This window comes from Ostrea edulis, chromosome 7, assembly GCF_947568905.1.
Source record: "Ostrea edulis chromosome 7, xbOstEdul1.1, whole genome shotgun sequence".
NCBI classification, from domain to species: Eukaryota; Metazoa; Mollusca; class Bivalvia; order Ostreida; family Ostreidae; genus Ostrea; species Ostrea edulis.
In genome coordinates this window covers 39,690,155-39,707,048 of record NC_079170.1, presented here as the reverse complement: position 1 = coordinate 39,707,048, position 16,894 = coordinate 39,690,155, and the positions used below count along the sequence as shown (strand labels likewise).

The window sequence follows — 16,894 nt, the reverse complement described above, 5'->3', positions numbered from 1 at the left end:
AGAAAAGCTGATATTTACATGAAAGCTTTCTGACATAGTGTAGATTCAAGTTTGTTCAAATCATTGCCCCCGGGGGTAGGATGGGGCCACAAGGGGGGATCAAAGTTTTACATACAAATATATAGGGAAAATCTTAAAACTGAGCTAGAAAAGCTGATATTTACATGAAAGCTTTCTGACATAGTATTAATTCATGTTTGTTCAAATCATGGCCCCCGGGGGTAGGATAGGGCCACAATAGGGGATCAAAGTTTTATATACAAATATAGGAAAAATCTTTAAAAATCTTCTTCTCAAGAACCATTGGGCCAAAGAAGTTGACATTTACATGAAAGCTTTCTGACATTGTGTAGATTCAAGTTTACAAAAATCATGGCCTCCAGGGGTAGGTTGGGGCCATAATAGGGACTAAGGTTTTACATGCAAATATATATGGAAAGTCTTCAGATATGGGCCAAGGTGACTCAGGTGGGCGATGTGGCCCATGGGCCTCTTGTTTATTTTACTTTTGTGCATTGAAACCGAGAAGAAATGACAGAATCTTTATCAGTCCCCTTCACCTTACCGCAATTTGGAACCGGAATGTCAACAGTTCCTGCAGTATGATATCACTCCTTAAGGTTAACAGGAAGAAAAAGGATCTTCCAGCAGTACTTAAAAGGAAGTGTTCATGTATCTGGTGTATTGCCAGAAGACGATCCATCAGTGGATATGTTCTACAGTTTTCATACGTGACGCAGAGATACCGGCTACATAGCAGGCTAGTATGTGTAGTACTGAATTTTTACAAGCACATGTGTCAAATAGTTCAAAACATAACTATGATAACATTATCATAGCACAGCGTGCGGCCATATATTGGGGACCAAAGTATAGCATTATCATGACACGGTGTGCAGCCGCACTTTGAGGACGAAAGTAAAGCATTATCATGACACGGTGTGCGGTCGCACTTTTAGGACGAAAATATAGCATTATGATGACACGGTGTGCGGCCACAATTTGAGGACCAAAGTTTAGCATTGTCCTGACACGGTGTGGCAAAGCACTTTGAGAAGCTTATTAGTAATTCGAGTAAACCCTTTTACTTGATACATTTGCGTTGACCGTCTTAAATGACACTAATAATGCCTTTACATCTGATGACCTCGTTCGGATTGATTGATTGATGTTTTCCGCCACACTCAACAATTTTTCAGTTATATGGTGGCGCCGTTTTTATTGGTGGAAGAGAGAACCCAGATACAATGTACCTGGGAAGAGACCACCGACCTTCCGAAAGTGAACTGGGAAATTTTCTCACTTACCGGCGCTAGCGGGATTCGAACCCGCGCCGACAGAGGTGAGAGGCCGAGTGATTTTCAGCACGGTGCTCTATAACCACTCGGCCACGGAGGATCCGACATAGTTCTGAACATTTTGCAAAGTTCTTTCGTTTCAGAGTACCGGGGTAATGTGTTCAGAATTTTGTCAATGATAATCGCCGGAGTTGTTTAAAAATACTACATTAAACCGTCCGGAAAAATAACAATGTCGGTCGAATATAGGGTTTTCGACCAAACTGTAACTCCCAAATTTCCACTTGCAGGCGAGTATATACGGTGTCCATGCTCATATGAATGGACAGAATATTACGTGCCCTTTCCTTCCTTCCGTTTAAATAAGATTTTATGGATTGTTACAGGGACATGTGATCGACTTATGTGTTCAGCACAGTACATGAAGTAGCTAATCGTGTCAACCTAAAATAGGTAATGATTGTTCGTACGCCAAACGCTCAGCATTTAAAAATGAGAATCGGTGGGTCCTTTGGTATGTCCCTAAAACGGAGGTCCGCATCGCGACTGGCTTTGGTACGTTAAAAAACCCTCGCTGCTAAGCATGTGTCTAAATTTGTGGTACTTCGCCTACTACTGGTGACGTTTCAATATAAGTGGAAATTTTTCAACGGGACATAGAACAACCAACAAACCACTGTATATATTCATCTTCATAAACAAGAATGCTACACATAGCCATGTCCCCCACCGCCGCAAAAAAGTTGAAGCACAAAAGTCCAATAACTCCTGTACTAAAATTTGTCGAATCAAAATGACGGCGCAATATGATCAACTACATATGGTGACTAACAATCCTACAAAACTTATACAAAATCCGTTGAGCGGTTTCGAAGAAGTTGCGTCCACAAAGTGTTTCTATAGTGTAGCATATACAAATTCAACAAAGTTCCATAACTCCTGTAAAATTTATCGAATCAAAATAACGGCGCAATATGATCAACTACATATGATGACTAACACTCCTACAAAATTTGAATGAAATCCAGTGAGTGGTTTCGGAGGAGTTGCGTCCAAAAAGTGTTCCTATAGTGTAACACGTACAAATTCAACAAAGGTCCATAACTCCTGTAAAAATTGTCGAACCAAAATGGCAGCGCAATATGATCAACTACACATGGTGATTAACAATCCTACAAAATATGAACAAAATCCGTTGAGCGGTTTCTGAGGAGTTGCGTCCACAAAGTGAAGTGGGACGGACGGACACCGGTATTTCTATGTCCCTTTCCGCGTTGCAGTGGGGGACAATAATATAGCTGTGCACAAGTCAAGTGTACTTTACCCACTCCTAAGACAGCACCATCACCTGAAGCCTTCCAAAAACTTACAGAATGTCTAAAGAAATTAACAAACGTAACTCAGTTGAAGGAAAGATTTATTTGTGCTTTTTCCTGTACACTTAGCACAGTGAACATAATACATATCTTAATGTATTCACAACAAGAGAAAATTCTTCAACTTATGACTGTTGAAAAACTACGATATTCGCTACACGAAAAAGGATGACAAAGTTCACAGAATGTCACGTGACTTCTATAACGATGAATAGCACAACTGTCTTCTTTATTTATAAAAAATGTGAAAGCAATGAAAAAATAAATTTATGTACAAATCAACTGCCATATTATCATAAAGATTTTCTTAAAAATCTATCAAAAATCAACAGAAAATTTCACATCTATTAACAAGACAATGGCAACCATCTCTAACAACTGAACCAAGAGGAACAAAATAATCATATAAACCTGTCCACTGGTATAATGAGGTCTTGCATTACAGACATACACCCAGTGCTCTTCGTCATCTAGACACGATTTTGCATATTGAACTTATCTTGGGCCACATTAAACATCAGTGTATCAGTACGTTGATCAGTAAATACAGAGGATTGTATTGCTTCACTTCCTCTATCAATACATTATGACATAAAGATACCAGCATTATTATTAATCATATATTATACATGTATGGTGACAAAACATTATCTTTGCCTTTTCATATAAAATAACAATCGTGTGTCCATATATCTCATATTCTGTAGGTGTCACACACTGCATTAAATTACACATTTAGAATATCATTCCAATTCACATATATTCATATAATAATTAAATTTCATGAATTTAAATTTTTCACACGACTCTGAGCAACATAACATTTTTTCAAATTTCATCTTTTTTAAAATGGAAGTCAAAGTAACAAACATCACAACAATTTTTTAATCCCCCCCCCCCGAGCAAATAATGAAATTAAAGGGGGGGGGGTGAAACCTGGAATGAAAATACTTGTTAGGTACTTGTCAAATACAGAACTTCCACTTCATAGTTCAGATGACAGTATTCCTGTAGATCTACAGATATTCTAAATCAGCCTGTGAATAACCAGCACAACACTGACTTTTAAAATGCCTGTTATGAACTACTATTATGAACATCAACAATGTTCTTTTCTTGACTTTTGAAATCCGTTTCTTGTTGATTTGACACAATATCTTCTATAGACGTATAAAGCATTAGAACACAATATGTTGTATCGGCTGGGGGAAGAAAGCGTCACTGAGAATTCCTTGAAGATAAATAAAATTGTTAACACCTGCTACAAATTTAAGAGAATTTGAATTTTCCAAACGCTATTTGGCATTTGTTTATGGTACAAGGTGAAAGGAAATTCTAAATATTATTCCTACTTATTTCAATAAATTTCTCTCTTCTTTCACTTGATAGGAGGAATAACACACCACAGAAATTTGATATGGATGAAAAGTGGGAGATATGTACAATAATAATTTGAAATTGAAAAGTTTGAAATTCACTTTCTTTAGTAAAAAAAAATGCAGTTTTAGTAGAAAGTAATCAGAAAAAATTTAAAACCTCTGCTGGACCTGAACCCACAATCTACAGTTCAGCAGTTGACACATTAACCAACTGAGCTACCCAGCTAGGCGATTACATTTAAAAGAAAGATACAAATATTGCTGATATTTATATTTTCATTCATGATTGAAAAGGAAGGCAGCCATTATGATGTCGTAGTATACCTCCTTAAATGAAATCTACGATGAAATTTTAAAATCCCAGTATGGATATAACATGAATTTGAAACTGCATGATTGAAAGAAAAATTCTTAACTGAAATATAAATACAACAATATGCTTTGACATACTCTATTAAATTTCTTTAGCAAAGGATTCCATCCTGTGTCATATAAATTGCCTTCCCCTAGTCTACAGCAGTAGTTGTGAAGTTTTACTACACATATAAAGTCTTCTTCTCAGCTAACATTTGTTGCAAGTTTTACTATACATGTATATTAACCTATACTTCACAAAGAAAGAAAATTGCATCTGAAAGTGTTTTCTTCCACATCACATACATGTTGTGGGGTCCAGACAACGCGCGCTGAAGTGGGATGATTATTAATCCCTGAAGTCTAGAGCAGAAAAGCCCGAACAGACAGATCTATGGACGAGATTGACGAGTAATAAGATTGCCGGCATCACTGTGGCTTGAATTTCAATACTTCTTCGTAAACTTTAACTGAAAGAGAAAACAGCATCTACGTTACATACACCAACTCAGTACAGCGAATGCTAGTTGCGTGTGAACATCCCTTATACAAAAAGCAGCTCAAATATAAGACATTTTTTAAGTATATATTTTTGTTGGGCAAAACTTTTGTAGTTTAGGAAAAGAAAAACATGTTTGTGGGGACCTCACTTTATGAAATGACAAATTGTTATTTATAACTGCAATTTAGCTTCTCTTGTCCTTGAGGGATTCAAATTCTCAGGTATGTCCATTCTATGTAAACATCGAAAACTCCACCCTCACCCACCCCGACTTTACGGTACGATGAAAACTTCTGTCTATTGTTTCTAATGAGGTAAACAAGTTTTACATTGTGAACCATACACTTTCTAGTGGTAAAACCACTGTGTTAATGGTAGTCTAAGAGTATATATATTTCAAATAATGACTATTGTCTGGATATCAGCATTTAGACTCTGACACTGATGCAAATGGATAAAGAGAAGCAAGTCTCATTCATTAAAAACAATGTTCCCCCCAATTCATGTGCTTACAAACACAGTTAATATTTGTGTGTTGGTGTATTTAATAATACTAAGAAACTCTGAATGTACTTGGTCTTCAAATGTACAGTTTATTTTTCCTTTATCAGTTTCCAGTATATAATTATAAAGCACATTATTATACATGTATGTCCTTAACATTCAATACAATCACTTAATATTCATAATTTCAATACCTTAATCTATATTTAAAAAATTCGATAGATTAGCATCCAAACCTTTCCATTCTGGTATCGTGAGTTCCATCTCCTCAAATGACTGGTCATAGGCATCAGCGCTGGGCTCATCACTAGGGTCAGCGTACTGGGTCAGGTAGGGGTGAGCGAGGGCATCCGTGGCAGTGATACGAGTGTCAGCATCTAAGTCCAGCATCTGTTCCAGCAAGTTTATTGCTGTAAAACAAGGCACCATTATAGGGGTGTATGAATATGCCAACAGTATTTCATTTTCCCAAAACCCAAAGTGACTGTCCCAAAACCCAACACACAGTTTAAAACACAGATGCACAAATACAGTTACTCATGCCCTACCCTATGCTGCTATCAGATTGACATGGTATTTGGAACCCTCCCTTCTTAAAGTGCCAAAGTTTGAAACCTACATGCAAGAAGACAAGACATCCCAAATCTGAATGGCATATGTGACCAACAAATCAGATAAGTTTCTGATTTCTAATTAAACAGCAACGTTGATATGAAATTTCTTGACCATCTTCTCAATTTTATAGAGACAATTCGCTTCATGTTGAGTGTGTATCGCACTTAATCAGCATTGCACGGAATTTGCCATTATTTTCAATAAAATCATCAAAACACCTGGCCCCAGGATCATGTAACAATCTCAGACTTAAGTCAAAATTTCAATCACCTGTAAAATATTTATTACTTTTGAACTGAAACTCTTAATTTGCAGACATTAGAAATTCAATGAAACAATATTGAATAGCAATTTTATTTTGGAATGATTGACTTCTCAATCATTTCATCACAATATTCAGATTTTGACTTAAGCTTAAGATGTTTCATGATACTGGGGCCTGTTTATGGTAATGTGTACTCTCTCGCTAACGAGGGATAATCGCATTTTAGCGAGAATATCTCGCTATAGGGGAAGTGTTCCCAACCTGTTGAATAGCTAGCTTATCCAAATTTCATAAAAACTGGTGTTAAAGACATAATAGTTTTCATAACAATTTCATGAAACAGATTCTTTTCAAAAATAAAAAAATGCCTCTGAAAGGTATATCGCATTATGGATTTGATAAAGAAATCAACGGAAACAGAGTTATTGCTGTTGGATTCAAAATTTTGAAACAAATCATTGATTAACCATATACAACTTAGACGTTTAAATATTCTGTCAAGCAAGATTTTTTACAATAACTATCGAAAAATATTTTCACAAAATTCACTTTCCTATAGTTCATAAATCTAAAGAAAGCATTGATTTTGAAAAATCTTACGACGTCACATGAGAGTGGGCTTATTGTAAGGAGTCCTTCAGATAATACCTTAAAAATAGAAGTCCCATGTCACGACAAAAGCTGGCGCGTAACTGAACCCTCACTGCTGCAACGGTGAAATGTTGATCAACATATATTCGGGCATTATGTCATCATATAAGCAGAGTTCGACTTCGGTGCTACTAAACCGGTCGCGGTAGCACAGTGGTAGATCGTAACCGGGAGGTCGTGAGTTTGAGCACCGTTCGTGTCATGGCAGCGTCTAACCTGAGACGTTAAAATAGACATGCTGCCCTACCGTAAAGATACAGTATACTGGTCAGACGGGTAATGATATATTTGTCAATTCAATTTCAGTTTGTGTCTTCTACTGATGATTTTATTGCCCATATTAACACTAACTAAGTCTTGTCATTTGATAAACACTTGTTGAACATGGCTGAAAACTGATACCGTGTCAGTGGTGTTGAGTTGAAATGCACAAAAGAATTTGTCTGACCGGAAAAGGAAGTTACACTCGAGCATGCCTAGTCCATTACTTACAAGATAACTAGTACGAGTTATGGCTCTTGCAATGGTAAAAATTTATATCCTTACAATAACCTGGTTTATCAAGAGAAGATAAACAATGTGCAATATTTGTTGAAAGCAATCCCACTATCGAGGCCACCAATTTATGTGACTAACTGGAATGTGGTGTGTATTATGGTGTATAATACATATAATATATTGAGCATGGTTGCCCCGTGGAATTACGTAGATGTAGTAGCCTATTGGTTTGAGCGCAGATCTACATTTGTACAGCGCTTTAAATACCTATTTGAAGTTGGGAATGGTGACATCTCTACATCAATGAAAAATGGGACGTAAATGCTTATTCCATATACATATATACATAATGTAACTGATATTTATTTTGTCCTAAGACTATTCCGGGCCTCCGTATATCTTTGTCATCAAATACACAGTCACAACTGACCCTCCACCTTCTTATGAACAAGTAAGGGTGTAACCATCTAAAGGTTCGCAGTACGTTCATTATTTCAATCGATATACGTCTGAACAACGATTATACTTTACCCAAGTCAGTGATTCGTGGCATTGAAAACACTATCAAAGTGTAAACAAGCCGAGGGGTTTGTTTCCAACAGATTCCACTAACCGTAAGATCGACTCTCACTTACTTGCCATGTTGGTTGGAAATTTAATTTTCGTGCACTAAATTTGATTATATCAATTTTGATTTGTAAACGTTTTCAAAATCAATCAGTATTATGAGTTCTCCAGTGCTTTCCATTGACAATGGCTATGTGTCAAGCTACAAAACGAACTCAGTGGTGTATGCTTGTGATACGGGGTATTCTATGGTGGGGAATTCAGTGGCTATCCTTAAATCAGGAGTTTGGTCCACCCCTGGGAAATGTGAATTAACATTCGTTGATAATGGTGAGCTTCTTTTGATGATTATTAATTCCAAAGTTCAACATATTGACTTTAAAGTTTCTCCAATTCATCTATTCGGTTCTATACCAAAAAAATGGAAACATGAAAATCTGATGAATCAAAATTCAAAATAAGCATGATCAATTATTTTGGCACAAAAGTTATTTTCACGTTATCTTTATGTAAACCAAAAACTTTGTAGTTTGGTTTTGGTTCTTAATCGGTCTCGCGGCTCTGCTGACCATCACAGGTTTAACACTGCTCTGTGTTTATTGTTACCGCCACTGCTTCAGGTAAAACACACGTACACTATTTCTAAATTATATGTATATTCTCACATATATGATTTCGGATCTTTTAAACGTTATAGCTCACTAGCTCATGATCAGTTGGGTCATTTTGTAATCCAACAGATATAGTATAAGAAAGTCAGAAATATCACATGATCATTCATTAAAAACAGCGGCCTACATTAAAGATATTAAAGTATAAAATTTAACGCTATATATGACACAAATATTTTAGAATGCTTTCAAGAAGAATCAAAACGAGGCCAAAGGAAGAAGAAACGCAACGTTCAAGCCAAACACCGAGGAGTTCCCGCGGCGATCCCGGCTGTTTCGAATATGGTGGGAAATGTGACATTTGTTGCGTAGATTACTACGGATGTTGCTCATTGTCCAATTGCTGTGGTTACCATGGCTGTTGCGCTTGGTTTTGTGGTTGTTGCCGATGTTGCAGAGAACCGGAAGAGGGGCCCGGTATTTCCAGTCTTCCCGTTTCAATGTTTCGCAAATGGAGGAAGAAATCGAAAGGTGGCAATAGGTCGGTTACGACCAGGCCGATAGTTGTGATTCAGTACAGTAGGCACAAGATGAGATCGGTAAGAAAAGCAGCGAAGACAGCGGAGGTCCCCGTGTTGCCGCTCTGGCTGCCGCATAAAAATAATGTACGGGACATCAACACAAGCACGAGATAAATTTAATATCCCGGCACAATGATGTGAATAAGCACGTTGAAATTTATTTTCATTGTGAACTCTTTGAAATCACAGAATACTTCTAAATTGATGAATGGGTTAGATACGAGATCTAACTCTGTCTATATTACCTGTAAGAGTATTTGAGATTCATTAAACCTAATGCATTGTAAGTTTTATTTTCATTTTATTAATACCATAAACCCTGAAATATGTTAAAATACACGTTGTCGACACTAGTGTCTATACTGGATGTGTTGTTTAATCGTAAACTTATTATTTTTTTGTACACTTGTCTTAGAGATGTATGGAAACATGAGTAAATTAACTGGCAGTGAGTCGAGTACTTTAGACCAATTTCATTTCGCGAAACCTTATTTTCGTGATAGTACATTGATGCATGATGCATTATTCACGAACCATAACTTTCACTTCTTAAGTTTGCTATGTGAAAGAGTTTATCGCGAAAACAAAAGTTTCACGAATGGCTAGTCTTGCGTAATTACGCGAATTAAATGAGATACTAGATATTCCAAATATCAGTTTAATGCAGTTTATATAACATCTATAATAATATTTTTTTGCTTGAATTGGTGTTAGTAATGGAATTCTGCTTTTGTCATTGAAAGCCTTTTACAATATATTGTTTATAAGTTGTATCAGTAAATTATTAACTTTACGACCATGTTCATAAACTGTATTGTTCATAAGCTGTGCTTTCATCAACTGGACTTTTCTATAAAGAAATAAAACAAATGCAGGCGTCCGTACTATATGCAATTATCATAATGGAGGGCGTGCTTTTCGTTTTACTTTTGTGCATTGAAACCGAGAAGAAATGACATAATCTTTATCAGTCCCCTTCACCTTACCGCAATTTGGAACCGGAATGTCAACAGTTCCTGCAGTATGATATCGCTCCTTAAGGCTAACAGGAAGACAAAAGAACTGCCAGCAGTACTTAACAGGAAGTGTTCATGTGTCTAATGTATTGCCAGAAGACGATCAATCAGTGGATATGTTCTACAGTTTTTTTTACGTGACGCAGAGATTCTGACTACACAGCAAGCAATTGTGTGTAGCACTGAATTTTTACAATCACGTGTCAAATAGTTCAAAAGACAGGTATGATAACATTGTCATAGCACAGTGTTCGGCCACACATTGGGGACGAAAGTATAGTATTATCATGACACGGTGTGCGGCCACAATGTGAGGACGAAAGTATAGCATTATCATGACACAGTGTGCGGCCACACTTTGAGGATGAAAGTATAATATTATCACGACACGGTGTGTGGTCACAATTTGAGGACCAAAGTTTAGCATTATCATGACACGGTGTGCGGCCACAATTTGAGGACCAAAGTTTAGCACTGTCATGACACGGTGTGGGAGAGCACTTTGAGAAGCTTATTAGTAATTCGAGTAAACCCCTTTACTTGGTACATTTGCGTTCAATGTATTAAATGACACTAATAATGCCTTTACATCTGATGGCCATGTCATCGACGATGACATCGTTCTGAACATTGTGCGAAGTTCTTCCGTTTCAGAGTACCGGGGTAACGTGTTCAGAATTTAGTAAATGATACACATGATAATCACCGGAGTTGTTTAAAAATACTACGTTACGCCGTCTGGAAAAATAACAATGTCAGTTGAATATAGTTTTGCACCAAACTGTAACACCCAAATTTCCACTTACAGGCGAGTATATGCGGTGTGTATGTTCATATGAATGGACAGAATATTACGTGCCCTTTCCCTCCTTCCGTTTAAATCAGATTTTATGGATTGTTACAGGGACATGCGATAGACTTGTGTTCAGCACAGTACATGAAGTAGCTAATCGTACCACGGCCACGTCAACCTAAAATAGGTAATGATTGTTCGTACGCCAAACGCTCGGCATTGGTGGGTCCTTTGGTATGTCCTTAAAAACGGAGGTCCGCATCGCGACAGGCTTCGGCACGTTAAAAAAACCCTCACTGCTACGGCCTTCAGCGCTAAGAATGTGTCTAAATTTGTGGTACTTCGCCTACTACTGGTGACGTCTCAATATGAGTGGAAATTTTTCAACGGGACATAGAACAACCAACAACCCACTGTATATATTCATCTTTATAAATGAATATAGCTGTGCACAAGCCAAGTGTACTTTACCCACTCCTAAGACGGCACCATCACCTGAAGCCATCAAAACGCACAGAATATCTACAGAAATTAACAAACGTAACTCAGTTGAAGGAAAGATTTATTTGTGCTTTTTCCTGTACACTTAGCACAGTGAACATAATACATATCTTAATGTATTCACAACAAGAGAAAATTCTTCAACTTATGACTGTTGAAAAACTACGATATTCGCTACACGAAAAAGGATGACAAAGTTCACAGAATGTCACGTGACTTCTATAACGATGAATAGCACAACTGTCTTCTTTATTTATAAAAAATGTGAAAGCAATGAAAAAATAAATTTATGTACAAATCAACTGCCATATTATCATAAAGATTTTCTTAAAAATCTATCAAAAATCAACAGAAAATTTCAAATCTATTAACAAGACAATGGCAACCATCTCTAACAACTGAACCAAGAGGAACAAAATAATCATATAAACCTGTCCACTGGTATAATGAGGTCCTGCATTACAGACATACACCCGGTGCTCTTCGTCATCTAGACACGATTTTGCATATTGAACTTATCTTGGGTCACATTAAATATCAGTGTACCAGTATGTTGATCAGTAAATACAGAGGATTGTATTGCTTCACTTCCTCTATCGATACATTATGACATAAAGATACCAGCATTATTATTAATCATATTTTATACATGTATGGTGACAAAACATTATCTTTGCCTTTTCATATAAAATAACAATCGTGTGTCCATATATCTCATATTCTGTAGGTGTCACACACTGCATTAAATTACACATTTAGAATATCATTCCAATTCACATATATTCATATAATAATTAAATTTCATGAATTTAAATTTTTCACACGACTCTGAGCAACATGACATTTTTCAAATTTCATCTTTTTTAAAATGGAAGTCAATGTAACAAACATCACAACAATTTTTTTTAATCCCCCCCCCCTCCCAAGAGCAAATAATGAAATTAAAAGGGGGGAGAAAAAACCTGGAATGAAAATACTTGTTAGGTACTTGTCAAATACAGAACTTCCACTTCATAGTTCAGATGACAGTATTCCTATAGATCTACAGATATTCTAAACCAGCCTGTGAATAACCAGCACAACACTGACATCTGAAATGCCTGTTATGAACTACTATTATGAACATCAACAATTTTCTTTTCTTGACTATTGAAATCCGTTTCTTGTTGATTTGACACAGTATCTTCTATAGAGGTATAAAGCATTAGAACACAATATGTTGTATCGGCTGGGGAAGAAAGTGTCACCGAGAATTTCTTTAAGATAAATAAAATTGTTACCATGGTTGTGTATACATGTTTGGCATTTCTGAAAACGAACACTTGCTACAAATTTAAGCGAATTTGAATTTTCCAAACACTATTTTGCATTTGTTTATGGTACAAGGTGAAAGGAAATTTTAAATATCATTCCTACTTATTTCAATAAATTTCTCTCTTCTTTCACTTGATAGGAGGAATAACACACCATAGAAATTTGATATGGATGAAAAGTGGGGGATATGTACAATAATAATTTGAAATGGAAAGGTTTGAAATTCACTTTATTTATTTTTTAAAAATGCAGTTTTAGTAGAAAGAAATAAGAAAAAATTTAAAACCTCTGCTGGACCTGAACCCACAATCTACAGTTCAGCAGTTGACACATTAACCAACTGAGCTACCCAGCTAGGCGATTACATTTAAAAGAAAGATACAAATATTGCTGATATTTATATTTTCATTCATGATTGAAAAGGAAGTCAGCCATTATGATGTCGTAGTATACCTCCTTAAATGAAATCTACGATGAAATTTTAAAATCCCAGTATGAATATAACATGAATTTGATATTGCATGATTGAAAGAAAAATTCTCAACTGAAATATAAATACAACAATATGCTTTGACATACTCTATGAAATTTCGTTAGCAAAGGATTCCATCTTGTGTCGTATAAATTGCCGTCCCCTAGTCTACAGCAGCAGTTGTGAAGTTTTACTACACATATTAAGTCTTCTTATCAGCTAACATTTGTTGCAAGTTTTACTATATATTAACCTATACTTCACAAAGAAAGAAAATTGCATCTGAAAGTGTTTTCTTCCACATCACATACGTGTTGTGGGGTCCAGACAACGCGCGCTGAAGTTAGATGATTATTACTTCCTGACGTCTAGAGCAGAAAGGCCCGAACAGAGAGACCTATGGACGAGATTGACGAGTAATAAGATTGCCGGCATCACTGTGGTTTGAATTTCAATACTTCTTCGTAAACTTTAACTGAAAGAGAAAACAGCATCTACGTTACATACACCAACCCGGTACAGTGAACGCTAGTTGTGTGTAAACATCCCTTATACAAAAAGCAGCTCAAATATAAGACATTTTATCAGTATATATTTTTGTTGGGCAAAACTTTTGTAGTTTAGGAAAAGAAAAACATGTTTGTGGGGACCTGACTTTATGAAATGAGAAATTGTTATTTATAACTGCAATTTAGTTTCTCTTGTCCATGGGGGATTCAAATTCTCAAGTATGTCCATTCTATGTAAACATCGAAAACTCCACCCTCACCCACCCTGACTTTACGGTACGATGAAAACTTCTGTCTATTGTTTCTAATGAGGTAAACAAGTTTTACATTGTGAACCATACACTTTCTAGTGGTAAAACCACTGTGTTAATGGTAGTCTAAGAGTATATTTATTTCAAATAATGACTATTGTCTGGATATCAGCATTTAAACTCTGACACTGATGCAAATGGATAAAGATAAGCAAGTCTCATTCATTAAAAACAATGTTCCCCCCAATTCATGTGCTTACAAACACAGTTAATATTTGTGTGTTGGTGTATTTAATAATACTAAGAAACTCTGAATGTACATGGTCTTCAAATGTACAGTTTATTTTTCCTTTATCAGTTCCCAGTATATAATTATAAAGCACATTATTATATATGTATGTTCTTAACATTCAATACAATCACTTAATATTCATAATTTCAATACCTTTATCTATATTTTAAAAAGTTGATAGATTAGCATCCAAACTTTTCCATTCTGGTATCGTGAGTTCCATCTCCTCAAATGACTGGTCATAGGCATCAGCGCTGGGCTCATCACTAGGGTAAGCGTACTGGGCCAGGTAGGGGTGAACGAGGGCATCCGTGGCAGTGATACGAGTGTCAGCATCTAAGTCCAGCATCTGTTCCAGCAAGTTTATTGCTGCAAAACAAGGCACCATTTTAGGGGTGTATGAATATGCCAACAGTATTTTTTTTCCCAAAACCCAAATTGACTGTCCCAAAACCCAACACACAGTTTAAAACACAGATGCACAAATACAGTTACTCATGCCCTACCATATGCTGCTATCAGATTGACATGATATTTGGAACCCTCCCTTCTTAAAGTGCCAAAGTTTGAAACCTACATGCAAGAAGACAAGACGTCCCAAATCTGAATGGCATATGTGACCAACATATCAGATAAGTTTCTGACTTTTAATTAAACAGCAACGTTGATATGAAATTTCTTGACTATGTTCTCAATTTTATAGAGACAATTCGTTTCATGTTGAGTGTGTATCGCACTTATTCAGCATTGCACGGAATTTGCCATTATTTTCAATAAAACCATCAAAACACCTGTTTATGGTAATGTGTACTCTCTCGCTAACGAGGGATAATCGCATTTTAGTGAGAATATCTCGCTATAAGGAAAGTGTTCCCAACCTGTTGAATAGCTAGCTTATCCAAATTTCATAAAAATTGGTGATAAAGACATAATAGTTTTCATAACAATTTCATGAAACAGATTCTTTACAAAAATAAAAATAAATGCCTCTGAAAAGTATATCGCATTATGGATTTGATAAAGAAATCAACAGAAACAGAGTTATTGCCGTTGGATTCAAAATTTTGAAACAAATCATTGATTAACCATATACAACTTAGACGTTTGAAATATTCTATGTCAAACAAGATTTTTTACAATAACTATCGGAAAATATTTTCACAAAATTCACTTTCCTATAGTTCATAAATCTAAAGAAAGCATTGATTTTGAAAAATCTTACGACGTCACATGAGAGTGGGCTTATTGTATGGAGTCCTTCAGATAATACCTTAAAAATAGAAGTCCCATGTCACGACAAAAGCTGGCGCGTAAATGAACCCTCACTTCTGCAACGGTGAAATGTTGATCAACATATATTCGGGCATTATGTCATCATACAAGCAGAGTTCGACTTCAGTGCTACTAAACCGATCGCGGTAGCACAGTGGTAGAGCGTAACCGGGAGGTCGTGAGTTTGAGCACCGTTCGTGTCATGGCAGCGTCTAACCTAGGGCGTTAAAATAGACATGCTGCCCTACCGTAAAGATACAGTATACTGGTCAGACGGGTAATGATATATTTGTTAATTCAATTTCAGTTTGTGTCTTCTACTGTTGATTTTATTGCCCATATTAACACTAAGTCTTCTCATTTGATAAACACTTGTTGAACATTGCTGAAAACTGATATCGTGGTTTTGAGTTGAAATGCACAAAAGAATTTGTCTGACCGGAAAAGGAAGTTACACTCGAGCATGCCTAGTCCATTACTTACAAGATAACTAGTACGAGTTATGGCTCTTGCAATGGTAAAAATTCATACCCTTACAATAACCTGGTTTATCAAGAGAAAATAAACAATGTGCAATATTTGTTGAAAGCAATCCCACTATTGAGGCTACCAGTTTATGTGACTAACTAGAATGTGGTGTGTATTATGGTGTACATGTAGTAGCCTATTGGTTTGAGCGCAGGTCTACATTTGTGCAGAGCTTTAAACACCTATTTGAAGTTGGGAATGGTGACATCTCTACATCAATGAAAAATGGGACGTAAATACTTATTCCATATACATATACATGTATAACTGATATTTATTTTGTCCCAAGACCCTCCCGGGTCTCGGTATATCGAGGAGGCGAGTTGTTGCTTTGTCATCAAATACATCTCTACATCAATGAAAAATGGGACGTAAATACTTATTCCATATACATATATAACTGATATTTATTTTGTCCTAAGACTCTTCTGGGTCTCGGTATATCGAGGAGGCGAGTTGTTGCTTTGTCATCAAATACATCTCTACATCAATGAAAAATGGGACGTAAATACTTATTCCATATACATATATAACTGATATTTATTTTGTCCTAAGACTCTTCTGGGTCTCGGTATATTGAGGAGGCGCGTTTCTTTGTCATCAAATACACAGTCACAGTTGACCCTCTACCTTCTTATGAAGAAGTAAGGGTGTAATCATCTAAGGGTTCGCAGTACGTTCATTATTTCAATCGATATACGTCTGAACAACGATTATACTTTACCCAAGTCAGTGATTCATGGCA

At 36.3% G+C, this 16,894-nt stretch overlaps 1 protein-coding gene and 1 long non-coding RNA gene across 2 annotated transcripts; one reads left to right on the top strand and one right to left on the bottom strand.

Annotated features, from left to right (window-relative positions):
- The first annotated feature begins 8,006 nt into the window (after window positions 1-8,006).
- On the top strand, window positions 8,007-9,994 carry LOC130048122 (uncharacterized). The gene is made up of 3 exons (XM_056144383.1): window positions 8,007-8,339; window positions 8,539-8,629; window positions 8,862-9,994. The coding sequence occupies exons 1-3, from the start codon at window positions 8,168-8,170 to the stop codon at window positions 9,313-9,315; spliced, it is 717 nt and encodes a 238-aa protein (XP_056000358.1). The 5' UTR covers window positions 8,007-8,167; the 3' UTR covers window positions 9,316-9,994.
- A 1,561-nt stretch (window positions 9,995-11,555) lies between these two features.
- Window positions 11,556-16,829, bottom strand: LOC130048121 (uncharacterized). The gene is made up of 2 exons (XR_008796954.1): window positions 14,503-16,829; window positions 11,556-13,772 (listed from the first exon to the last, which is right to left on the bottom strand). It is a non-coding gene; the product is annotated as an uncharacterized LOC130048121 (long non-coding RNA).
- Window positions 16,830-16,894: the final 65 nt, after the last annotated feature.

Coding starts and splice junctions, on each gene's coding strand:
- LOC130048122 (XM_056144383.1), top strand. CDS start 8,168: ATGAGTTCTCCAGTGCTTTCCATTGACAATGGCTATGTGTCAAGCTAC. Junction 8,340..8,538: donor ATTAACATTCGTTGATAATG/GTGAGCTTCTTT, acceptor AAAACTTTGTAG/TTTGGTTTTGGTTCTTAATC. Junction 8,630..8,861: donor TGTTACCGCCACTGCTTCAG/GTAAAACACACG, acceptor CAAATATTTTAG/AATGCTTTCAAGAAGAATCA.